This window comes from Crassostrea angulata, chromosome 10 (genome assembly GCF_025612915.1).
Source record: "Crassostrea angulata isolate pt1a10 chromosome 10, ASM2561291v2, whole genome shotgun sequence".
Classification (NCBI taxonomy): domain Eukaryota; kingdom Metazoa; phylum Mollusca; class Bivalvia; order Ostreida; family Ostreidae; genus Magallana; species Magallana angulata.
In genome coordinates this window covers 2,525,459-2,552,383 of record NC_069120.1, presented here as the reverse complement: position 1 = coordinate 2,552,383, position 26,925 = coordinate 2,525,459, and the positions used below count along the sequence as shown (strand labels likewise).

General features: G+C 37.1%; 2 protein-coding genes across 9 annotated transcripts in view; both read right to left on the bottom strand.

The window, feature by feature from the left end:
* Window positions 1-14,584, bottom strand: part of LOC128165451 (transient receptor potential cation channel subfamily A member 1 homolog) — a 31,254-nt gene extending 16,670 nt beyond the window's left edge. Inside the window, exons 1-6 of one of the 2 annotated variants that reach the window (XM_052829995.1) lie at window positions 14,450-14,584; window positions 11,581-11,737; window positions 3,217-3,373; window positions 1,525-1,703; window positions 1,140-1,247; window positions 709-817 (exon numbers count right to left, since the gene is read on the bottom strand). In XM_052829995.1, the coding sequence (XP_052685955.1) occupies window positions 709-817; window positions 1,140-1,247; window positions 1,525-1,703; window positions 3,217-3,373; window positions 11,581-11,737; window positions 14,450-14,577 (838 nt within the window). In that variant the 5' untranslated portion in view covers window positions 14,578-14,584. Of the gene's footprint in view, window positions 1-708; window positions 818-1,139; window positions 1,248-1,524; window positions 1,704-2,593; window positions 2,755-3,216; window positions 3,374-11,580; window positions 11,738-14,449 lie in introns of those variants that run through there. The other variant, XM_052829994.1, reaches the window with a different exon arrangement.
* Window positions 14,585-16,352: 1,768 nt separating this feature from the next.
* LOC128165452 (caspase recruitment domain-containing protein 9-like) overlaps window positions 16,353-26,925 on the bottom strand; it is a 50,897-nt gene continuing 40,324 nt past the window's right edge. For 4 of the 7 annotated variants that reach the window (XM_052830000.1, XM_052829996.1, XM_052830001.1 and 1 more), the window contains exons 8-9: window positions 19,922-19,969; window positions 16,353-17,903 (exon numbers count right to left, since the gene is read on the bottom strand). In XM_052830000.1, coding sequence (XP_052685960.1) covers window positions 17,842-17,903; window positions 19,922-19,969 — 110 coding nt within the window. In that variant the 3' untranslated portion in view covers window positions 16,353-17,841. The remainder of the gene's footprint in view (window positions 17,904-19,921; window positions 19,970-26,925) is intronic. The other 3 variants (XM_052829997.1, XM_052830002.1, XM_052830003.1) reach the window with 1 other exon arrangement.

Genomic DNA, 26,925 nt, shown 5'->3' with positions numbered 1-26,925 from the left:
AAAAGTTCGCATAACTATAGTCTTTGAAAAATTTTCATTGTATTCATGTATAATTAAGTTGTATATATATCTAAAGGATTTAAAAGCATAATGAATAATTAATCGACCTTAGCTGTGTGCAATCGATGAATATCTGGCCCAGGCTGTTTTACTTTACACCTGTGACCATGTTTAAAAGTGTTTAATGAATAAGTAATTCAGTTTACTATAGAAAGACCGTGATGTAGTGGAGGGGTCATCTATACCAGTAGTTCGTATTATAAATGTAGGGAAGTCATCTATACCAGTAATTCGTATTGTAAATGGGGAAAGGGGGGGTTATCAGTATTGTAAATGTAAGGGAGGGGGTCATCTATACCAGTAGTGCGTATTGTAAATGTGGGGACCATCTATACCAGTAGTGCGTATTAAATGTAAGGGAGGGGGTCATCTATACCAGTAGTTCGTATTGTAAATGTGGGGATCATCTATACCAGTAGTTCGTATTAAAAATGTGGGGGAGGGGGTCATCTATACCAGTAGTGCGTATTGTAAATGTAAGGGAGGGGGGTCATGTATACCAGAAGTTCGTATTGTAAATGTGGGGATCATCTATACCAGTAGTTCGTAATGTAAATGTAAGGGAGAGGGTCATCTATACCAGTAGTGCGTATTGAAAATGTAGGGGGGTCATTGTTTGTAAATTAAGGGGGGGGGGGTCATCTATACCAGTAGAGCGTATTGTGTTCATGACGTCAGTCATTTCTACTGACGCCGCCAGCATGTAGGGCGTGGCCTTGTTGATCTCAGTCAGGGTAACATCCGCACCTCTTTTTATCTGACAAAAACGAGAGGAACTTTAAAGATATTCATAAATCCCGCTTATATAAAGAGGCTGATTGATTAACAAATGAACCATTAGGTTTCTCCTTAGTTTTTCAGACATAGTTGTATAGTTATGACCTAATATTTAAAAATGAAAAAAATCCAAATATTCTTTATTAAGAATTTGAATGTTTCTGTATACATGTATATATTTATACAGAGCTCTTCTGTTGAAGGAGATTTATATGGTCTAAAAATGACCACGACCACCCAGTCCTCTTAAATTGATACTTTTACATTTTCTCATTGAATGTAAAAATCATGATTTAACTTGCCAGCATTATTGCGATGTTTTCGTGATTCTGTATAATGGATTCATGGAGAGGGGTCAGCTCATCTTCGTCTCTGGCGTCGATGTCAGATTTCCCACAATTCAGTAAAACCTTGAAATGATTCATTTTACTTTAGGCACCTTTGTGCGTTCATTATTATATTTTAATATTCACATTTCCCTGTGTCCCTTAATTCTTTGAGCATTGCATAATTATGAGGTGATCAAATACAGTCAGACGTGATAAAATTTATCACGAAGCCCTCAAAGTCTTGTACTAGTATTGGATTTGATCACGCCCGGTCGTATTTGATCACCTCATTATACTTAAAAATGATTCCTTTCTTCCTTTGATAAATAAGGGTAACTTCTCATTTCGGGAGTTTTACCTCAGCAATTTTTTCTCGACCTCTTCTGGCCGCATGGTGCAAAGGTGTCTTTTTGTGATTGTCTCGAATCATGACGTCACATCCCGACTCTATCAGCAGACGACCAACGTCTACTGAGTTATACTTGGCGGCTTCATGCAGAGGGGATATCCCGTCATTACGATTTTTTTCATTGATATCTATGTCGAATATTGTAAAAATCTTACATGAGATGATACATGTAGTATCAAACTTATTACAAAACACAGGGTATGCATCGATATCATGTGATGTATTATTTATTAAAAATTATCATGATATAGATGAGATACCAGAGAACATGTGATTCAATTGCCTACCCACTTCGTGAAATATCAGAGCACGTGTGATTCTATTACTTACCAACTACATAAGATATCAGAGCACGTGTGATTCTATTTATTACCTACTCCTTGAGATATCAGAGCACGTGTGATTCTATCACTTACCCACTCCTTGAGATATCAGAGCACGTGTGCTTCTATTACTTACCCACTCCGTGAGATATCAGAGCACGTGTGATTCTATTACTTACCCACTACATAAGATATCAGAGCACGTGTGATTCTATCACTTACCCACTCCTTGAGATATCAGAGCACGTTTGATTCTATTTATCACCAACTCCGTGAGATATCAGAACACGTGTGCTTCTATTACTTACCCACTCCGTGAGATATCAGAGCACGTGTGCTTCTATAACTTACCCACTCCTTGAGATATCAGAGCACGTGTGCTTCTATTACTTACCCACTCCGTAAGATATCAGAGCACGTGTGCTTCCATTACTTAATTACTCCGTGAGATATTAGAGCACGTTTGTTTCTATTACTTACCCACTCCGTGAGATATCAGAGCACGTGTGCTTCTATTACTGACCCACTCCGTGAGATATCAGAGCATGTGTGCTTCTATTACTGACCCACTCCGTGAGATATTAGAGCACGTATGCTTCTATTACTGACCCACTCCGTGAGATATTAGAGCACGTGTGCTTCTATTACTGACCCACTCCGTGAGATATCAGAGCACGTGTGCTTCTATTACTTACCCACTCCATGAGAGAGAAGAACACGTGCCGATTCTATCAGGTTGTATTTCGACGCGATTAACAGGAGTGTGTTCCCTTGGTAATCTCTCTCTGCTTCTATTACTGACCCACTCCGTGAGATATCAGAGCACGTATGCTTTTATTACTTACCCACTCCGTGAGATATCAGAGCACGTGTGCTTCTATTACTTACCCACTCCGTGAGATATCAGAGCACGTGTGCTTCTATTACTTACCCACTCCATGAGATATCAGAGCACGTGTGCTTCTATTACTTATCCATTCCGTGAGATATCAGAGCACGTGTGCTTCTATTACTTACCCACTCCGTGAGATATCAGAGCACGTGTGCTTCTATTACTTACCCACTCCGTGAGATATCAGAGCACGTGTGCTTCTATTACTTTACTACTCCGTGAGATATCAGAGCACGTGTGCTTCTATTACTTACCCACTCCGTGAGATATTAGAGCACGTGTGCTTCTATTACTTACCCACTTCGTGAGATATCAGAGCACGTGTGCTTCTATTACTGACCCACTCCGTGAGATATCAGAGCACGTGTGCTTCTATTACTTACCCACTCCGTGAGATATTAGAGCACGTGTGCTTCTATTACTTACCCACTCCATGAGAGAGAAGAACACGTGCCGATTCTATCAGGTTGTATTTCGACGCGATTGACAGGAGTGTGTTCCCATGGTAATCTCTCTCTTCTTTTACTTCCGGTTGAGTCGTCAATATGAAGTTCAGTTCCTTTGTACCTCCATCCCTTACAGCCTACGGTCAATGAATCAGAAATAACCGACTTTGAGTGTTTGTATGTTTGTTTTGCTTTGTACCAGTAATTGTCTGTACTTTATTTCGTGGTTTTCTAGTTTTTTCAACAAGAATAATACTTGAAAAGTCTATTCACTTTGTACATGAGGTGTCTGCATGTTTACCTTGTTAACACTTGCCTTTAAACAGCTGGTTATAGTTTCCGTCATCAACTTGGGATATTGGATACGACGTGGAGAAATCTTTAGTACCGTGAAATCATAATTACGCGTAAAGGGGGGTTAATTTTTATGGAAAATTAATTACTTACACTTATCAAATCCTTTATGACAAATATCTCTCTCTTTCTTTCTCTCTCTCTCTCTCTCTCTCTCTCTCTCTCTCTCTCTCTCTCTCTCGGCAATCGGTTTTTAGAACGCAGTTCGCAGTTCGCAATTGAATAGTGAACTGCGTTCTATAGAACGCAGTTCGCAATTCAAAATTTTGTGCGATTGAAAAGTGAACTGCGTTCTATAGAACGCAGTTCGCAATTCAAAATTGAGAATTCATATTTGGGGCCCGCTTGCCTTATATGCAATTGAATAGTGAACTGCGTTCTATAGAACGCAGTTCGCAATTCAAAATTTAGAATTCATATTTGGGGCCCGCTTGCCTTATATGCAATTGAATAGAGAACTGCGTTCTATAGAACGCAGTTCGCAATTCAAAATTTAGAATTCATATTTGGGGCCCGCTTGCCTTATATGCAATTGAATAGTGAACTGCGTTCTATAGAACGCAGTTCGCAATTCAAAATTTAGAATTCATATTTGGGGCCCGCTTGCCTTATATGCAATTGAATAGTGAACTGCGTTCTATAGAACGCAGTTCGCAATTCAAAATTTTGTGCGATTGAAAAGTGAACTGCGTTCTATAGAACGCAGTTCGCAATTCAAAATTTAGAATTCATATTTGGGGCCCGCTTGCCTTATATGCAATTGAATAGTGAACTGCGTTCTATAGAACGCAGTTCGCAATTCAAAATTAAGAATTCATATTTGGGGCCCGCTTGACTTATATGCAATTGAATAGTGAACTGCGTTCTATAGAACACAGTTCGCAATTCAAAATTTAGAATTCATATTTGGGGCCCGCTTGCCTTATATGCAATTGAATACTGAACTGCGTTTTATAGAACGCAGTTCGCAATTCAAAATTTTGTGTGATTGAATAGTGAACTGCGTTCTATCTAGAACGCAGTTCACAATTCAAAATTTAGATTTCATATTTGGGGCCCGCTTGCCTTATATGCAATTGATAGTGAACTGCGTTCTATAGAACGCAGTTCGCAATTCAAAATTTAGAATTCATATTTGGGGCCCGCTTGCCTTATATGCAATTGAATAGTGAACTGCGTTCTATAGAACGCAGTTCGCAATTCAAAATTTAGAATTCATATTTGGGGCCCCCTTGCCTTATATGCAATTGAATAGTGAACTGCGTTCTATAGAACGCAGTTCGCAATTCAAAATTTAGAATTCATATTTGGGGCCCGCTTGCCTTATATGCAATTGAATAGTGAACTGCGTTCTATAGAACGCAGTTTGCAATTCAAAATTTTGTGCGATTGAATAGTGAACTGCGTTCTATCTAGAACGCAGTTCGCAATTCAAAATTTAGAATTCATATTTGGGGCCCGCTTGCCTTATATGCAATTGAATAGTGAACTGCGTTCTATAGAACGCAGTTCGCAATTCAAAATTTAGAATTCATATTTGGGGCCCGCTTGCCTTATATGCAATTGAATAGTGAACTGCGTTCTATAGAACGCAGTTCGCAATTCAAAATTTAGAATTCATATTTGGGGCCCGCTTGCCTTATATGCAATTGAATAGTGAACTGCGTTCGCAATTCAAAATTTAGAATTCATATTTGGGGCCCGCTTGCCTTATATGCAATTGAATAGTGAACTGCGTTCTATAGAACGCAGTTTGCAATTCAAAATTTAGAATTCATATTTGGGGCCCGCTTGACTTATATGCAATTGAATAGTGAACTGCGTTCTATAGAACACAGTTCGCAATTCAAAATTTAGAATTCATATTTGGGGCCCGCTTGCCTTATATGCAATTGAATAGTGAACTGCGTTCTATAGAACGCAGTTCGCAATTCAAAATTTAGAATTCATATTTGGGGCCCGCTTGCCTTATAAGCAATTGAATAGTGAACTGCGTTCTATAGAACGCAGTTCGCAATTCAAAATTTAGAATTCATATTTGGGGCCCGCTTGCCTTATATGCAATTGAATAGTGAACTGCGTTCGCAATTCAAAATTTAGAATTCATATTTGGGGCCCGCTTGCCTAATATGCAATTGAATAGAGAACTGCGTTCGCAATTCAAAATTTAGAATTCATATTTGGGGCCCGCTTGACTTATATGCAATTGAATAGTGAACTGCGTTTTATAGACCGCAGTTCGCAATTCAAAATTTAGAATTCATATTTGGGGCCCGCTTGCCTTATATGCAATTGAATAGTGAACTGCGTTCTATAGAACGCAGTTCGCAATTCAAAATTTAGAATTCATATTTGGGGCCCGCTTGCCTTATAAGCAATTGAATAGTGAACTGCGTTCTATAGAACGCAGTTCGCAATTCAAAATTTAGAATTCATATTTGGGGCCCGCTTGCCTTATATGCAATTGAATAGTGAACTGCGTTCTATAGAACGCAGTTCGCAATTCAAAATTTAGAATTCATATTTGGGGCCCGCTTGCCTTATATGCAATTGAATAGTGAACTGCGTTCTATAGAACGCTGTTCGCAATTCAAAATTTAGTGCGATTGAATAGTGAACTGCGTTCTATCTAGAACGCAGTTCGCAATTCAAAATTTAGAATTCATATTTGGGGCCCGCTTGCCTTATATGCAATTGAATAGTGAACTGCGTTCTATAGAACGCAGTTCGCAATTCAAAATTTAGAATTCATATTTGGGGCCCGCTTGCCTAATATGCAATTGAATAGTGAACTGCGTTCGCAATTCAAAATTTAGAATTCATATTTGGGGCCCGCTTGCCTTATATGCAATTGAATAGTGAACTGCGTTCTATAGAACGCAGTTCGCAATTCAAAATTTAGAATTCATATTTGGGGCCCGCTTGCCTTATATGCAATTGAATAGTGAACTGCGTTCTATAGAACGCAGTTCGCAATTCAAAATTTAGAATTCATATTTGGGGCCCGCTTGCCTTATATGCAATTGAATAGTGAACTGCGTTCTATAGAACGCAGTTCGCAATTCAAAATTTAGAATTCATATTTGGGGCCCGCTTGCCTTATAAGCAATTGAATAGTGAACTGCGTTCTATAGAACGCAGTTCGCAATTCAAAATTTAGAATTCATATTTGGGGCCCGCTTGCCTTATATGCAATTGAATAGTGAACTGCGTTCTATAGAACGCAGTTCGCAATTCAAAATTTAGAATTCATACTTGGGGCCCGCTTGCCTTATATGCAATTGAATAGTGAACTGCGTTCTATAGAACGCAGTTCGCAATTCAAAATTTAGAATTCATATTTGGGGCCCGCTTGCCTTATATGCAATTGAATAGTGAACTGCGTTCGCAATTCAAAATTTAGAATTCATATTTGGGGCCCACTTGCCTTATATGCAATTGAATAGTGAACTGCGTTCTATAGAACGCTGTTCGCAATTCAAAATTTAGTGCGATTGAATAGTGAACTGCGTTCTATCTAGAACGCAGTTCGCAATTCAAAATTTAGAATTCATATTTTGGGCCCGCTTGCCTTATATGCAATTGAATAGTGAACTGCGTTCTATAGAACGCAGTTCGCAATTCAAAATTTAGAATTCATATTTGGGGCCCGCTTGCCTTATATGTAATTGAATAGTGAACTGCGTTCTATCTAGAACGCAGTTCGCAATTCAAAATTTAGAATTCATATTTGGGGCCCGATTGCCTTATATGCAATTGAATAGTGAACTGCATTCTATCTAGAACGCAGTTCGCAATTCAAAATTTAGAATTCATATTTGGGGCCCGAAATTTTCAGGGGCATCTACTAGTGGTATTTCACTACCACTGTGAACATACGGTGATGCAGCTATCTCTAGTTTTTAAGAATCGGGCTAATATACAATTGAAAAGTGAACTGCGTTCTATCTAGAACGCAGTTCCCAATTCAAAATGTAGAATACCTATGGGCCCCGGTAAAAAGTGAAAAAAATAAAGATTCAAATGAAGCATATTTTTCCCCTAACATTATCTATTGATATCTATTCCATAATAATTAACAAGTTTTAGCGCTGAATTTATTGTATATAAAAAGCACGAAGCTTTTAAACATGGTGGGGGTCAGCATACATTCGTGATTTTGTATAGTAAATCGACGACGGGCATTCATTTCAAAGCCTTTGTTTACTGTAAGCCTAACCGAGGACAAACTTGTTGGAAAGACAAAATGCGCATTAAGAAAACTCCCGTGAAAGTAAGAGGTTTGTACTACATTAGGCTGGGACCTAAAAAATGAAAAAAATATCAAGGTTTTTCCTATAGCAATCGAAAGCTATTATACTCTGTCCCAAGATATCTTGGATTCTCATTTTGCTTAATTGCATGATATCTATAAATACCTCAGAGTTTAAACGATGTTCATTCAAAAGTATGCAAAATTTCCAAGATATTTCATTCGAAACGCCCCTGTTAGCTGATCAGGTTTCAAAACAATGCTAAAAAATGTGATGTCGTTGCAGCAAGCCCGGATGATAACGTTGTAAAATTGCGCGATGTATTCCGAGTGTATTCCGAATGGAGAAAAGATGTAAACATTCCCCGTTATAAATCTCCGTAAGGAATCGGTTTTCCTTCCTGTGAATTTTTCTGAGTGAAAGATGATAATGAGTCAATGAAATTATCTTGGAAAATATCCCTTTTAACTATTTCAATTGCACTTCTTTCACAGGTATGTGTATTTTTATTATGAGGTTTTTACAATTTTCACCTCTCAAAATATTTTAAAATCTATTTTTTTGATTAAATATTGTAAAATTTGAAAATTCTAAACCGGTGAAAATATTTCAAATATAATGTACTTTATTCTTAATTGATATCGTCAGGTGTCCCATACCACCTAAAGGTAGTTTTCTTAAAGTAGTTTTCAAAGTCATTTCTTAATAATATGTTTACAGTGCGACTGTTGGGGCGAGCGCAGAAGGAACTTCACATCTTTTAATATTAATGCCATTTGTTTGTTTAGACGCAGTTCATAATCCGTTCTATTACCCTCAGCGTAAGCAACGCACTTACCAACGGGTAACATTAAAAATTGTTACATGCGCGAAAATTATGCGCGTACGGTTCGCCGTAGAATTCACGTTATTCCTATGTAAAAGCAGTTAGGTTTTCTTTAAAATTAAGACATTCAGTATAACAAAATAAATAGTGCCTGTTTGGGAGGATAACAGTTGAAATTGACACCCCTTGAAAACCATTGTCAACCTCCGCTTCGCGTCGGTTGACAATGATTTTTTGAAGGGGTGTCAATTTCAACTGTTACCCTCCCAAACAGGCACTATTTATATAATACATATTGTATCATATGATACAATTATATATCATATAAACCAATATCATATTGTACAATATCGTATGATACGATAAAATATAATATAACAATATCATATAATACAATTTCATGTGATATAATTGTATATTACAGAAACCAATATCATATTATATTATATGATACAATATTATAGATACAATATAATATCATATAATATTGTATCATTATATACAATACTATACAGAACACTATCATGATACAATATCATATCATAAAATATAAAAAAAAATGATACATATCATATCGTATCATATAACTTTTTACAATATAACATATGATATTATATTGTATCATATTAAACAATAGTGTTTCATATCATACAATACTTTATCATAGGAATCATGTTATATCATTTAACAACAACCACATCAAGCAGGTTTAAGTGAGGTAGGAGATTTCTTTAGCATCCTTGATAATGGAGATCAGGCTCTGCATCTGAAGCAACCTCTGCGTTTCATTTATAATATAGTTAAATCAACTTTGCAAGCTATCATCTATAAAACATGTGACCTGTTCCAAAACTCTAAACCTCATCCTGCATCCGTAACCAATGGCTCAGATTTAGCATTCAAGCCTGTCAGGTGCATCAGTATCATAAGACGCATCACCCATGCAAGTTTGGTGAAGTTAGGACCAGTTATAACTAAAATATCATCATCAGAGGGCACCACCAATTAAAACCTTAACCACCTCCAGCATCCGCAACCTATGGCTGAGATTCAGCATCCATGCCTATCATGTGCATCTGTATCATAAGACACACCATCCATTCAAGTTTGGTGAAGTTAGGACCTGTAATAACTAAAATATTTTTTTATCATCCTTGATAATGGAGATCAAGCTCTGCATCTGAAGCTTCCTCTGCGATTCATTCATATTACAGTTTAATCAACTATGCAAGTTTGAAATAGTACTAATATCTATGTAACATGTGACCTGTTAAAAAAAACTTAACCTTATCCAGCATCCGAAACCTATGGATCAAACTCAGCATTCAAGCCTGTGAGGTGCATCAATATAATAAAACGCACCATCTGGTGAAGGTAGGACAAGTAATAACTAAGATATCATCATCAAAGGGCACCTGTTTCAAAAACTTTGACCAGGTCTTAAAACCTTAACCTCCTCCAGCATCCGAAACCTATGGCTCAGATTCATTATTCAAGCCGTTCAGGTGCATCAGTATAATGAGACGCACCATCCACACAAGTTTGATGAAGTTTGGACCAGGAGTAGCTAAGATATAATCATTAGAGGGCACCTACTCAAAAAACTTTAACCAGCTCCAAAAACCTTAACCTCCTCCAGCATCCGAAACCTATGGCTCAGATTCAGCATTCAAGCCTGTCAGGTGCATCAGTATCATAAGACGCACCAACCATACAAGTTTGGTGAAGTAAGGACCAGTAGTAAATAAGATATTATCATCAGAGGGCACCTGCAACAAAAACTTTAACCAGCTCTTAAAACCTTAACCACCTCCAGCATCCGAAACCTAGAGCTCAGATTCAGCATTCAAGCTTGTCTTGTGCATCTGTATCATAAGACACACCATCCATGCAAGTTTGGTCAAGTACGGACCAGGAGTAACTTAGATATTGCTATCAAAGGGCACCTGCAACAAAAACTTTAACCTGCTCCAAAAACCCTAACCTCCTTCAGCATCTGAAATTTAGGATCCAGATTCAGCATCCAAGTCTTTCAAGTCCACAAGTAGGTCCAGATGCATCATTCATGCAAGTTTGGTGAAGATAGGACAAGTAATAACTTATATAGATAGAGGACCTGCAACAAAAACTTTAACCAGGTCCGGACGCCGACGCCGGGGGTATAGCATAAGCTCCCCCCGACTTCATCTCGGTGAGCTAAAAACTAGAGAAAGCTGCATCACCATATTTTAACAGTGGTAGTGAAATACCACTAGTAGATGCCCCTGAAAATTTCGGGCCCCAAATATGAATTCTAAATTTTGAATTGCGAACTGCGTTCTAGATAGAACGCAGTTCACTATTCAATTGCATATAAGGCAAGCGGGCCCCAAATATGAATTCTAAATTTTGAATTGCGAACTGCGTTCTATAGAACGCAGTTCACTATTCAATTGCATATAAGGCAAGCGGGCCCCAAGTATGAATTCTAAATTTTGAATTGCGAACTGCGTTCTATAGAACGCAGTTCACTATTCAATTGCATATAAGGCAAGCGGGCCCCAAATATGAATTCTAAATTTTGAATTGCGAACTGCGTTCTATAGAACGCAGTTCACTATTCAATTGCATATAAGGCAAGCGGGCCCCAAATATGAATTCTAAATTTTGAATTGCGAACTGCGTTCTATAGAACGCAGTTCACTATTCAATTGCATATAAGGCAAGCGGGCCCCAAGTATGAATTCTCAATTTTGAATTGCGAACTGCGTTCTATAGAACGCAGTTCACTATTCAATGGCACAAAATTTTGAATTGCGAACTGCGTTTTATAGAACGCAGTTCACTATTCAATTGCGAACTGCGAACTGCGTTCTAAAAACCGATTGCCCTCTCTCTCTCTCTCTCTCTCTCTCTCTCTCTCTGTGTTTACCTGCCATACTGACTTGTCCGTTACTTTCTCAGGGGTCACGTCGCCTCTCTTGTAGGCCGGGTATATCGTGGACGCCCCCGCCACCAGGTGGAGCTTCCGCTTGGAGGGAGATTCCATTGAATTCAGTGGACCTTGCCGATTTTTGTCCCCAACAGTTCTTGAAAATCAAAAACTTACGTGCAAGGAGAATTCCATTAAGTTTCGCAAATCAATGATATTTGATGGTATACTCTATATGACTTCCACTACGTTTCAATTGGTAGGGGGCTTTAGAAATTCCCGAGATATGAATTGAAAAGAATAACATACAAGTTTATACAAAACTTTTGGATCAGATCATTTTTATTTCTAGAAAGTGTTTGATATTGTTAGGGTGCATTGTTTTTTAAATAAAAAAGTAATTGCCCAGGTGCGTTGTTCCGCTTGAATTCACAAGATTTTTACTGATATCAAGAATTTTTGAGAACCCCCTAATGGTACTCTGTACAGCTAATGGAGTGTCAGTCACATATAGAAGTGCTTGTTTCCGGCTAATGTCAGAACCAAACACATTAAAGGTCTTTGTTCAGTGACTGGCCGTTCTTCGCCATTCGTGTACCGCAACACAGATTTACACAAGTATATGAAAAAACAAATTTATTTAAAATGTTAATACAAGGCCCGATAGATAAACATTGAAGGAAAACATGTATATGAAACAAGATGAATTAAACGTCAATATGGAATCAGTCCGCCCTGAGCTGGCCAATTACAGCCATATACTGTATATTACTATTGAACGATTGAACGAATTCATTGCGGCCTCCCCCATTGCGGTATTGTACAATCTACCCAGCTCTGGGGAAACCCGCCCAGCGTCAAAATGGACCCATCTCAAAGAGTATTCTAAGCAATTTACTACGCAATTATTATTAAATAGGTCAATGGTTTTAAAGACCATGCGCATTGTTCGGTTTTTCAGTAAAATGTTGATAAATACATGTACCACAGCTTGTAAACTCACTAATATAATCTATTATTATTTTTATAGATGTTACAAAAATGGATCTTTTATACATCCATGGATAAAATGTGTACATGATATTATACTCAACTCATGCGGGCTGTCTTATGAATGAGAAAATCAAACAATATGTGGTTACAACTGGCTTAAGTCAATAGTTAAAGAAATATTACATAATCAATTTATACAAGATTGGAGAAGAATAGTAGATAACTCACCAAAATGAAATAATTATAGAATTTATAAAACATATTTCAATTTAGAAAAGTACTTGTTGATTTTACCTACAGATCTACGGATCGCATTTACAAATTACAAACATGCAATCATCGATTCCCAACAGAAACAGGTAGATGGCACAATATTGAAAAAAATAAAGAAAATATACAATGTGTGACTCTAATGGCATTGGGGATGAATTTCATTATATTTTAGAATGTACACATTTTGTAAACGATAGAAAAATGTTTTTGTCAAAGAGATATTATGAAAACCCAAATATTATAAAATTTAACGAGCTAATGAATACTTTTCATGTAGAAAAACTTAAAAACTTGTTAAGATTTAATTAAAAAATTGTTCAAGGTATGTTGTTCCAGAAACAAACTTTAACAACATACTGTATTGTACGTAAACATAACTTCTTCTTTTTATCATTACCGGGTATTACCTATACTGTACATGTGATCCTTGGCTGGTTTTTTGTGTTCATTTGTATATACTTATTCTGAACCTCCATACCAGGGATCTGGTCTTAAGTAAATAATGAATTGAAAAATAAATTCATAATTATACAATTAGATATCATTAGTTAGGGAAAGTCAAAAGAAACGAAAGATGAGATTTTAAAAAAATTTGCATGAACAAAATTTACAATACATTAAATCAATTGAAAACAATAAACTTTAAACTTTAAAACCCCATTTTTTCTACAAGAAATGAGAATAGAAAATAGAAGCCAATCAGCAGTGACATTTTACACAGAGCTGGTGACGTCCTGTTTCTTCTCCATCGTGGGCAGATAATTGTAAAATATGCGAGATGTATACAATGATAATTAGCTGTTTAATCATTAATTTATGTCATTTTTCAATATGACCAAACAACGTTCATAACTATTTCTTTGGATCGGAAAAAGAACGAATCATAGCTGTGGAAGATTGGGTCCATTTGATTTTCAAACTGTATATGTACTAGTATTCTTAATTTACATGTTAATATTGCATTAGTTTACTGTGAAATATATCCCTTCCCTTTATTCTTGAACTAGGCCTGACCCTATTCCATTTGAAACAATTAGTATTGAAAACATACTAATTCATATTCCTCGTGTAATTTATGCATTTATTTAGTTAGTGATTTCTTAATGATGAGAGAGCTGCGACAGTTAACAAGCTTTATCCAAATATTTCGCTCATCGATCTCACGGAATGTTTACCGAGCCTTCTCCATTATGCCAGTTAATGGTTTTAATTATTGCGTGCATTAGTATAATGAGAATTACGACACCCAAGGATATGACTTTGATTTTAGTCAATGCTTATGAATTTGCTAACCGTTTTATATAAAACTAATTCATCACCTTACGTTTTTTTTTCACATGATTATATGATATGATGTTTACAAGACTAAATTCATTTTTTCTCTAAGCTCTCACAGAAAATCACTACAGAATCTACCCTCACATTGAAGCTAATCCTTACAATGGTCATATACTATACAGAGATTTGGTAACAAAACAAGCTGGCGTATTCAATATTTATTTATTTTTTATTAACTACATATAACTGTTTATACCTGAATGACAGTTTTTTTAAAGATGACCACTGGCTTCATTTTTATATAGAAACGAATCTTGAATCTTACCCGCCATTCCAGTTCGGGACCCCTCGTTTTTCATCGTCTCCAGGACAGTCTTCTGTTTCCGTCCCCAGTCCGCCGTTTATTCGGACAACAGGCGTTATCTCCTGAGTTTGTTTTTCGGGATCATCCATGAATGAAGCGATGTTCTTACGCTAGCCGTTATACATAATTTGTGACTGAATCGGGCAACTCGTGACATAAACTGAACTCGTATTGATATTGAAAATTAATCCCATTCTAATAGCCTCTGAAGATCAATCACAGGCTTTTAAATGTTTAAATAGTACTGGAGGATATAAAAACGTTGTGCGTCAGGTATTACCACTTGCCATGTCATATTTAAATAAGAAATGAATACTCGTGTAAGCATATGTTAATGTCCGTTATAATTATTCTACATCATTAATAGCAAACACCTAGAGTCTCTGCACGTATCGCATACGAGATTGGAAATCAGAGACCTGGTCACGGAGTGTTCCCTTCCTTGCAGACTGGATGTTTAGGGGAAGACGGTTGTCTGTAAATGCTTGGAGAAGTAACAAATGGAAACAGAGAAATGGACCGTGAATTATTTCCCTGAGAACGGAGAGATACCAGTCTGTCTTTTATTTCTCTTTCTACTGCTAGCTGCCAATCTCTGCGAGTCTAGCAACAGTTCTATAGGATTCTAACGGAGAACTGTCCTTATTATGGTCGCAATGCCGAATCTCTGAGAAAACTTTTTGTATTAATTTAAAATAATTTTCATAAGTTATCTGATACCTATATAAGTTATTTTCCTGGTGCGGTCCTTTATATCAGGACTTTTATTTTCCACCCCCTTTTTTCCCCTATGTATGTATGTACTTCTGACTATTTGTCTCCTTGTATACCGGTATTTTATAATTGTACCTCTTGTTCCATTATGTTTAGTTTGAGAGAATAAACTGACTTGACCTTGATTTGTTTTTTTTTTTGTTCAAACAATATGTACTATAATGTGAAGTCTCACTTTTTTCAACTTAAAGTTGTATTCGTGAATGTTATATTTATAACAAAATAAATTCGCTCTACGAGTGTATATGGGGTTATTTTCGCCCCGTTTAATTTTCACCCTTCTACACTTGCAAACACTTTCGCCTCGCTTTGAATACGCCCAAACACAGTTGTGTTTAAAGAGAGATGTTGACTTTCCCCTGCTGAAAACGAGGGTGAAAAAGCAAAAATATAATGGGGGCTAATATTTCCCAGTGCACCGTTATAGTCATGGACATGTCCAAGAGTAAGAGTGACACCGATTTATGAACAGATCATGAAATGATGAAATGCTTCAGTTTCAGATATACAGAATAAAATAACCAGATAATAAATATTGTGAATTTTTATATTATAGAAAATTATTAATGGACAAATGATTAGTTTAAAAGCGTTTACCAGCTGGTAAACAGCAAGTCTAATATAACATTTTTTCTTTTATTCAAGAACCATTTGTTTTGAATGGAAATGTTTATACTGTTGTTTAGTTTTTTAGCAACAAAGATGATATATTGAAAATTGAAATCCGTTGCTATAGTAACGACACTTTAAATCACTAAAATCTTCTTATTTTGAGGCACGTGTGAAGACTTTTTACTCATATCTGTATCATGATACTTCAAAATCAACAGACTTGAATGACCAAACATGTTCTCAACTTAAACGCAATATCAGGTTTGCTGCAATTTAGCAAAATCAAAGACCGTTGGAATGACGTTTTGAACAATAAAGAATTTTTGAGTGATTTTCTTTAGTCCACATATTGCCTTAACAACTGCAGTTTTAGGACGCTGAATATTTAGAACATATTTGATGTAAAATTCTGACATGTTTCCCATGCAACAAAGAATCATGGCTATGAATTTTGTTTAAAACAAGCATTTTTGCTGCAATTACTATCTATACTAATTTAAAGTTGTTAAGATTAGCCATTTTTCTATCTGTGGTGTCCGTTTCCATGGCAATGACAGCCCTTGGCAACAATTTCATGGCGTTTTGCAACTTATCAAATAAATACGTATCAGTGTTTGCAATTTAAAGAAAATCGGTGACAATGCGGGCCAGAACTTCTATATACAATTTTGATAATTACAGAGAATTGATCTTAAAGCTGAACACCGCTCGTAAATAGGCACTGTCCGCCATATTTCTCTTGCAGCACCGCTCTTCCTACACCCCTATATAAGCCATAGACCTCTTAACAGTTCAAAGTATATCGCTGTAGAGGTCTCACCTGTGTGGACGTACATCTTGCCTCGCCATTTACTCGGTCGCGATGAAATTGTCTAGTTTTACGCACTTTTTTTCAAACCAGGAGAGTGCTAACATCAAATGAACTGGTCATTGCATTATTTACAGACATAATATGCATATAAATAAGAACACTACACGTCGGCCACGAGTTTCAGATGTGCAATCGGGTGTAACGAAATCGAAGGGTTTATATACCAGGTACCTGTGTGACGGTTCCTATTTACGAGCGGTGTTCAGCTTTAAGGTATTCACTACACCGAGACTTATACTTTTTAAGACACTACGTCACAAGATGGCGATTTAAATGTTTTGTTAAACTGTTTATATCAATCGCTTCAGATGTATATCGTTATAGCGCAGTGGTTAAAGTATCAGGCTTCTGAAAAGCAGGTCATGAGTTCGAATCCACCTGGGGCTTTTGTTTATGTTTACTGAATGAAATTTTTGAAAATATCATTTTTTATCTAAAATTGCACATTTTTTCGCCTATTTGACATATATCCTTCTTATCAATCATGCTTTCTATCATAATCAAGTAATTTTCTGCTGATTTGAAAAACTATTTCAAGGTGTAGTGAGGCACCTTAAACAACCGGTATTTGTCGTAGTTGCCAAAGGTTGCCGACTTAAGTTTTCATCGCGCATGTTTTTGCGCAATAAAGTAAAATACAGTGTATATATACCTTTTAGGGAAATTGCATCGACACGTTTATGAAATTGAACACAATAAAAGATTACATACAGATTAAAATATTCGGACTTTTTAAAGAAAATTTTATTTTTTCAATGATATTTTCGTTGCTTTGGTAGTAGTCTCGTTCAACCAGACGCTCGGCTGTCTCTGTAAATCGACGACGAGCGGCTCGTCGGAGTTTTACGGAGACAGCCGAGCGTCTGGTTGAACGAGACTTCTTTGGTACATGTAGGTGAGCGTTGCCATTGGGGTTTTGTGACGTTATGATAAAATGAAGTTTTATAGGAGTACATTACAAGAAATTACATAAAAGAAAAACAAAAAAGTGTATATCTTGGAAATTTCACAGAGAGAATTATGTGTTATCCTGTATTATCGTCAGTCTTCATAAACTGGAGAATCGCGTTAAGATGATCTTTGATGTGTTCATACTCTATCCCCAGCGACCCGGTCGGCCCATATGTTTGTACCCTCTCTCCCGGTGCTTCAAGTAATCTACAAGATTTCAGTGGAGTACCGTAATGAATCTCTATGATTAGGTTACTAAGATTCAATGCCTATATTTATATTGATGTTATTTGAATGAAATATTTATGTATCGTTGCTTTAAAATCATTATATACGCTCTTTTTTCAAGGATATGGATAATAGAAGGAACAGCCATAAAACATGTTATTTAGTTTTAGAAACTTTGTCGAGAAAACTCTTCACTTTTTTTTTATAACAAATAGATACGATTTAAATATTATTTATCATAAGTTCAAATTGGTTGTGTAATGTAAGTTTAAATGTTTCATTTTATCCCACGATAATAAATCTATTCAAAACGAGTGATGACATTTACTTGTGCTCGTAGGCCGTAGTCAAGTTTAATGTGTTATCAAAAATTGAACGTCACAGATTTCTTAGAGAAATATTACGAAAGCCGAGAAGGATCATTCGAGATTCGAGATTCAAAATACGAGATTCGAAATACGAGATTCGAGATTCGAAATTCGAGATTCAATATCTAAATTAACCAATCAAATCATGGATCTGAAACCTGTATCCTAGCAACATCAAAGTGTTCTAAATAAAGATCATTCGTACATGCTCTTTCCTACAAATAAATGCTATGTTCACTTCTCCCTACCTAACTAAATGATTATTTGTATTTACTTTTACACAGAATATCTAAGTAGACTAGTAATAATGCAGTGTGCTTTTACGGATCTAAGTGATTTTGTTTGCCCTGGTGCATTTCCACCTGATGCGTTTGAACCCTGGGGTATTTCACCACCAGTAATCGTTTAAAACCCGGGTTTATTCACACCTTTTGTGCAAAAATGCGGCTATGGTAGAGAACTTCATAAGCGTAGCTAATTTTTTCTGTAGGGGTTCCTAGGCCAATTTAAAAAAATTTTACTATGTAAATTTAATAAGCTCCAATTTTCCCGAGGAGGGGGTCCAGATCCCCTGACCCCCTCCTTTCTAGATCCCCGCAAGAAGATTAGTACATGTATCTAAATAATCTAAATATAAATAATCTGTCCTGTTTCACTAATAAATATAAGCATTACTTTTTTATGTATGCATACAGTGATACACTAGTACTGTGATTATAAACAAATCATTGAGATACCGGTATTATCACATCATACGGAATTATTAATAAATACAATTTATGTCCTTTTCCTCAGTAAACAACTTATTATGAGTCTTACTTTTGGAATTTTACTTATGTTGACATTGACAAACAGTTGTACTTATGTTGACATTGACAAACAGTTGTACTTATGTTGTCGTTGACAAACAGTTGTACTTAATTTGTTGTTGACAAACAGTTGTACTTATTTTGTCGTTGACAAACAGTTGTACTTATGTTGTTGTTGACAAACAGTTGTACTTGAGCATTTAAGGTGTTGTCTTGTGATTAGAAGTTGTTAATATCCTGACTTGTGTTTTTAATAGCAATCTTTTATTCTACCTGCATAAGCAACCCAGTCAAATATTATCAATATTGAGATCATTGTGAAACAAGACTTATGGGCTGTACTCAATAAGACACATTTTCAATTTTGTCAAATCAGTAAGCTGTGTGATAACACACTGTTTTTACTCAACCTCCAGCTGTTTATTCTTTTACTTATCTGAATAATTGTGTAACGGTATTTTAAAATTATATTATTCTTCTGTTTTAATTATTACGTAAGTTATTTATCATTGCTCTCCGCGAGCAATGTCATTACGTAATTGACCCCGTTTAGAAAGATTGCTCCTCGCGAGCAATGCATATTATGTATATATAGGACGGGTACAAATTACGGGGGTCTTACTATTTTTCTATTGCGGGAGATACATGTGCAGTTCAGCCAGTGATGTTTTGATATTTTATTTGTGAAACTTTGGATTTTTATCGTAATGTGAATAAACTGTAAATAATTCTACTTTGTGTTTCTATTAAACTAAAGCGTATGCTTTAGAGGTTGGAGCATTATCATCTCAAGGAATTAGTTAAAATGTGAGTTAATTACCTGTGGATTTCATAGTATAGAGCCGTTTACCGCTCGACGGCGCTACAACTGGTGGCAGCGGTGGGATCATTATACTTTCTACGGGTTACGGATATTAATTGTGAACTTTTGTGAACAATTCTATGCTGGATATTAACATTTTGTGACAATGGAATTAAATCCGGGAAATTCTGTGCAGAGAAAGCGGTTTGTTAATGTGATTGATTTTGATGAAAATGGACATCGTGTGGTTGTGGGACAAATGGACCTATTTGCTCACAAAGAGTGTCCAAGTTGTTATTTAATGTTTAACCGTAAGGACAATTTCAACTGCGCCAAGCGAGGAAATAAAGATATTTTCTTCTACCGGTGCCCGTGCTGCAAATGCAGAGTGAAAGCATTTCCGGAGGAAATCGTAAACTATTAATTATCAAACTGGATCCGTTTGTGACATTTGTGTTTTTAGTGCATTGTGCTCTTTTTCTAAAGATATTTCAAGGTGGTGACCGCACTATATATTCTCCAGCTAAGATGGATTTCACGAATAGTACGCCTACTAATGTACCACAAACTACGCCAAGACCAAGAACTTCTGTAAGACGGAATCTGATACAGGATTTTGAAAATGAATTACCGACTCCTGTTGTCACCAATTCGCCCCCTGTTCAGGAGATATTTGCGAACAGAGAGAACTGCACTGAGGTGGAGCATGAGAGTTCATGGTATTCAGGACTTATGTATTGGACATGTGGAATATCTGCATTAGTATTGACTGTGTTAAGCGTGTTTCGTTATTCTCCGCAAAAACTGTTGTTACGTTTGACTCATGAAGCGCTAGGAAATATATCGATAATATTTTTGGGCATAATTGTGTGTGCAATTTTGTGGAAATTGTATCAGTCTACAAAGAGAAGGACTGCCCGGATACCTAATATGATGCGAAATACTTTAACTGGAAGAACTTCAGATCAGGATACCGCGAGTTATAATGAGGAGGTTGGATTGACAGGATCAGGATTAAACCTTCACGTCAAGCGCACGTTTAAAGGAGAAGGAACAGAAGTGTGGAGTGAATTTGTGCGATATTTTGAGAATGTTGCGACATTAAATAACTGGTCTATTGATATGAGGCGCAGAGTTCTCATCACTACTTTCCGTGGACAAGCGGAAGCGTTCGCATACGGATTACCGGACAGCATTTTACAGGATTATAACCAGCTAAAACTGCAGATGGACACTAGATTCGGACATACTGCGATGAAAGAGAGTTACATAGTTGAGGCAAAAATGCGAAGCAAGCTGCCTACAGAATCGTTCAGGGACTTTGCCCAAGCTATTGCTGACTTATATAGAAGAGCTCATCCCGGAAATCGCGACTATGTGGAAGAAGCTAGCCTTAAAACTTTTATGGACAACTGTAATGCTGATAACGATTTCCGGTTGGCTGTAAAGCGCACTAGACCAAAGAGCTTACAGGAAGCGGTGACTGCGGCGATGCAGGAGGAGTGCATTCGAATGACGGAGAAAAGGAATTTAAGAAGCAAGGAAAACAACCCTATTAGACCAGTTTACGGAGTTAGTGAATTCCCCAGGAATGCCGAAGTTCCAGTTACTAAGAAACCATACCGCGCGGAGTCAGAAGAAAAGAGAAGGATAGCGAAAAAGTGCTACGGATGTAATTCTGTTATGCATTTGTACAAAGACTGTCCAAAGCGGAAAATCACTAATGAGAAATCTTTAAATGTAAGGGTGTCGAGGCAGTAGGCCATGTGTCGGCACAGCATTTAGTGAAGCGGCCTAGTACAGGAGAATTACAACATCGTGATGATAGCAGTGAAGAAATATCTGCAGTGTCAACGCAAACAGATGTTGAAAATTTGCACTTGAATTATGATTCTAACGATGAAAAATGTCAAATTATTGAAATCAGAGGAAAGCAGGGAATGAGGTTAGATGGCTTAGTGGAAGGCACATCGTTAGAGTGGAGATTTGACACGGGTTCAATGAACACGTTCATAACAGAAGATGTTTATAGGAGCATTCTTCCAGAACATAGACCTGTGCTGGAGCGCGCTAAAAAGCAATTTACTACAGCCGACGGAAGAAAACTTAAAGTCATTGGAACTGCAAAAATGTTGTTATCCTTTCCAGAATTTCAAGTAATATTTCGTGTGTTTGTGGCAGACGTAAAATCAAATTTACTTGGCCAAGATTTTATTAGCAAATTTCACTGTCAATGGGATTATTGTTTTAATGTGTGCCACCTTAAAGCAGATGCTGATGGAGTATTGCGGGGATATTCTATTGTTAGCATGGAGGATAATGTCGTACCAGCGCATCATGAGAGTGTTTTAAAAGCTACATTTAACAGTAGTGTAGATACTAGTGATGGGATTTTGTTACCTCTAAAAACATTTGTACTTAACCATGGATTAGCGGTTGCACGAGAAGTAGTGAAATCTACATGTGGTGAAAATCATATATATGTGCGTGTATTTAATCCATGTGATCGTGACGTGTATGTACAGAAACGTACTGAGATAGCAGTGTTTGATCCTGTGGAAAATGTATCAACTGTGGAGATTCCGGAAGTATATAGCGTAATGTCAGGAGGCGCCGATATACCAGAGCATCTTGAACAGGTTTATAAGGAAGCATGTGAAAATTTAACTGAAGAGCAAGCGGCAAAGTTTAAAGACTTTCTCTTAGCTCGTGTGGATGCATTTGCGGATCCAAACAAACTAGTGGAGCGTGCAACGATTGGTGAGCATCGTATTAAGCTGAAGGAGGAGATACCTTTTAAGGAAGCAGTCCGCCGAATTCCTAATTTTAAGAGGGAGATAATGGACAAGGAGATCAAGAAGTTAGAGGAACAAGGATTAATTGAGAAATCCAACAGTCCCTGGTCAGCTCCTATCGTGTTGGTGCAGAAAAAGGACAAAAGCTGGAGGCTTTGTGTTGATTATCGGAAATTAAATGCAAATACCATCAAAGATGCATATCCGATACCTCGGGTGGCAGATGATCTCGATGCCCTCTCTGGATCAACATGGTTTTCGTCATTAGATCTCAATATGGCATACCATCAAATTCCTATGAGTGAGAAGGATAAAGAGAAAACAGCGTTTGCTACACCACGTGGTGGACTTTACCATTATACAGTAATGCCGTTCGGATTATGTAACGCACCAGCGACATTTCAAAGAGTGATAGAACATGCGTTGAACGGATTACAATGGAATATAACAGTGCTATATTTGGATGACATTATTGTGTACAACCGTACTTTTGATGAACACTTAGAGAATCTTAGTTTAGTATTAGATAGATTACAGAGTGTAAACCTGAAACTTAAAGCAAAGAAATGCAACTTTTTCCGGCGAGAAGTAAGTTTTCTTGGACACATCGTTTCAAAGGAGGGTATTAAAACGGATCCTTCAAAAATTGAAGCTGTTAAGAATTGGAGAACGCCGGATAATGTGACAAAGCTTAGAAGTTTTCTGGGACTAGCAGCCTACTACCGGAGATTCATAAAAGACTTTGCTAAAATAGCAAAATGCCTACATATCCTTACTGGAAAAAATCAAGAATGGAATTGGACGCATGAATGTGATGCAGCATTTGAAACTTTGAAACAGAAATTAATATCTGCACCTATTCTTGGATATCCCGATGTGACTGCTGGTGACTTCATACTAGATACTGATGCTAGTAATGACGCTATAGGTGCTGTGCTATCGCAAATTCAAAATGGAAGAGAAGTTGTGATTTCTTACGGAAGCCGTGTGTTGAATAATTCTGAAAGAAATTATTGTGTAACTCGGAAAGAAATGCTGGCTTTTGTGTATTTCGTTCAACATTTTAAACACTACCTACTTGGGCGAGAGTTTTTGCTAAGAACAGACCATGGATCATTAGTATGGCTCCATAAATTCCGAGAACCGGATGGACAAATTGCGCGATGGCTTCAGAGACTTGGACCGTACATATTTAAAATTGAACACAGAGCCGGAAAACGACATGGAAATGCAGATGCATTGTCACGTGTTTCTTGTGAGGTGAACTGCAGACAGTGTAAACGTGAGAAAAATGAAGGAACTGAAAATCAGAAATATACACACGTTTCTGAACTAAGAAATACCAGTACATATAATTCAGCAGAAGTTGACAATCACGTGTTTAATATAAGTGCATTGTTTAACGACAGCATAGATTCAGAAAAAGTATCGGATTGTGCAATTATTTCTCCTCTTAAGAAGAATCGGACAAACAGACCAATGAGAGCGAAGATTCGAAAACAGCCGGACGAACCCCTAAACCGAGCAAATATTCGCGAGAAACAACAAAATGACCCTGGAATGCATGTTATTTTACGTTGGATGGAAAAGAATGAAAAACCACCATTATCTACTGTGTCTGGTGAAAACTTTGAGTGCAAATTTTGGTATTCGAGATGGGATTTATTGTGTATTGATAAAGGTGTTTTGTGTATTCGCTGGATTTCAAACAATAGTGAAGAACTTAAGATATGCCTACCACGGAATCTGCGTCAAGTTGTGTTATGGCACCTTCACGACTCGAGAGTTGGAGGTCATATGGGCATCAAAAAGACTTTGGAAAAAGTGAGAAATTCCGATTATTATTGGCCTAGGATGCGTCAAACTGTTCACGACTATGTATTTGCGTGTGATGTGTGTGAAGAAAGGAAAAATCCGCCACGGAAAAAGAGATCACGTATGAAAACTTTCCTAAGTGGTGAAACATTTCAAAGAATAGCACTGGATTTAGCAGGACCATTCCCGAAGTCAGAAAATGGATATTCTTACATTCTTGTCGTGATGGATTATTTTACAAAATTTGCCGAGATATTTCCGCTTATGAACATTGAAGCTGAAACGGTAGCTAACGTTCTGTTTAAAGGATGGATAAAGCGATACGGATGTCCTGGATCTATTCATTCGGACCAAGGAAAACAATTCGAAAGTAGACTATTCCAGGAAATGTGTCGACTATTTCAAATTGACAAAACTCGAACTACACCATATCATCCCCAGTCAGACGGAATGGTAGAGAGGATGAATCGAACAATAAAGGACATGCTATCTAAATACATTAATGCAAACCAAACCGACTGGGATCGTTTTGTGGACGGAATTGTTCTTGCGTATAACACCACTCCGCATGAAACTACACGGATTTCGCCATATAGACTAGTTTTTGGGAAAGAGGCTAAACTACCAATAAATGTTCTAACTGAAAATGAGAACTTTACAACCTCTGAGAAAGAGGCAAACAAAGCAGTTTATGTGCGTGATTTAGAAGAAAAACTTTCCACAATTCATGAACAAGCAAGGGAAATTACAAAAGAAGCATCTCAAAGACAGAAAAATTATTTTGATCGGAATGTACGGGAGACTAACTATGAAGTTGGGGAATTAGTACGAAGAAGTCAGCCAAAAGTCGGTAAAGGAGAAAAATTAAAACTATCAAGGAAATGGACTGGACCGTGGATAATAATTAAAAGACTAAGTGATGTGCTTTTTCAAATTCAGCATTCAAGACAATCAAAACCGGTTATAGTTCACGCCGACAACATCAAACCGTACCGAGGAGAAAGACAGCAGCCTCAATATACAACTGGCGAGACAGCGGAACTAACAAGACCAGCTACTGGATCCGAATATACAACTGGCGAGACACCAGATGGTCAACGACGGCACGCGCCGGACTCTGGCCGGCGGCGTTTGAAGTTACCGCTAGCTCCACCCCCGAAAACAGACGACTCAGATGTTGACCAATCAGAACCAAGCTTAAAAGCAGAAGACTCAGATCTTGACCAATCAGAACCAAGTTTGAAAATGACCCGTAGGGGACGACCTGTAAGGAAGCCCATTCGGTACAGAGAATAGTCGTTATCAAATGTTGTGCGAGGATTGTGGAAAAACTTTTACATCATCTAGTATTTTTCATCAGCATCGTAGGGAGCAACACAGTGACAGTGTAAACAGCTTAAACTGTAGTTTTTGCCAACGACTTTTTGTAAGGAAATTCAATTTAAAGAGAAATTTAATATCAGTACATGGACTTCATGGTGAACAGTTAAGTGAAGCAATGAGTTCTAAAAGGAAGCTTGTCGACCGGGAGATGTTTATGCAAGCAAAGAAGCCAGTGTACGTACTTAGTGACTTCTACGAGAACATCTCATCAGATGAAGAAGAAACCTTGGACAAAACGAACACTGCTGAAGATGACCTCGAGCATCTCTCCATTAGTTCTTCCGAGTTCGCGGAGCTGAGTAGTGTGGACGAGGCGTTCGTCGAAGAAATCTTAGGTGAAGGCAACATTGATGAGCAGCAAGTGCATAATGAAGAAGACGGGGACAAACGAGTGCGTAACGAAACTGATGTGATTAGCGACAGTCCTAGCGACGATTACAGTGACGTAAGTGATGAAAGTAAAAAAACTGATGAAAACAACAACGTCACAATCCGAGAACGATCGACAATATGCCTAACATTAAACAAAACGGTGATACGCAAACCGGACGGGACAGAAGAAGAAATTAGAGACTCTAAAATCGTATATTCCAAGGACTTAAATCCAGAGGACATCGATTTCAGAGATGTGGTCAGTGAAATATTACGCGAAATTCCCAAACATTTCGAGCAAGGCAACGTAAGAATTGTCAGAGGGGATCTGTCTGTGTAATAAAACATTGGTTAAACTGACTTGTATATATCATGAACTGTATATATGAACTGCGATGTACAATTTTGTTTAATGTTTTATTTATTTTTTAAGTTTTATTATATTAAACCCTCTGTCTTTAAATTGATTCTATTATTGTCAACACAAAATGTAAAGGATTTGTGCAATTTAGGTAAATATATTAAGAATGCTTTTGTAATCAGAAAACTTCATGTATAAACTTGCCTTTTTCAAGTGACCAGTATATGTATTATAACATGTGTATATTAATTGTATATGTCTATGAGCTGTACAGCTGTTGACTAATAAACAATACA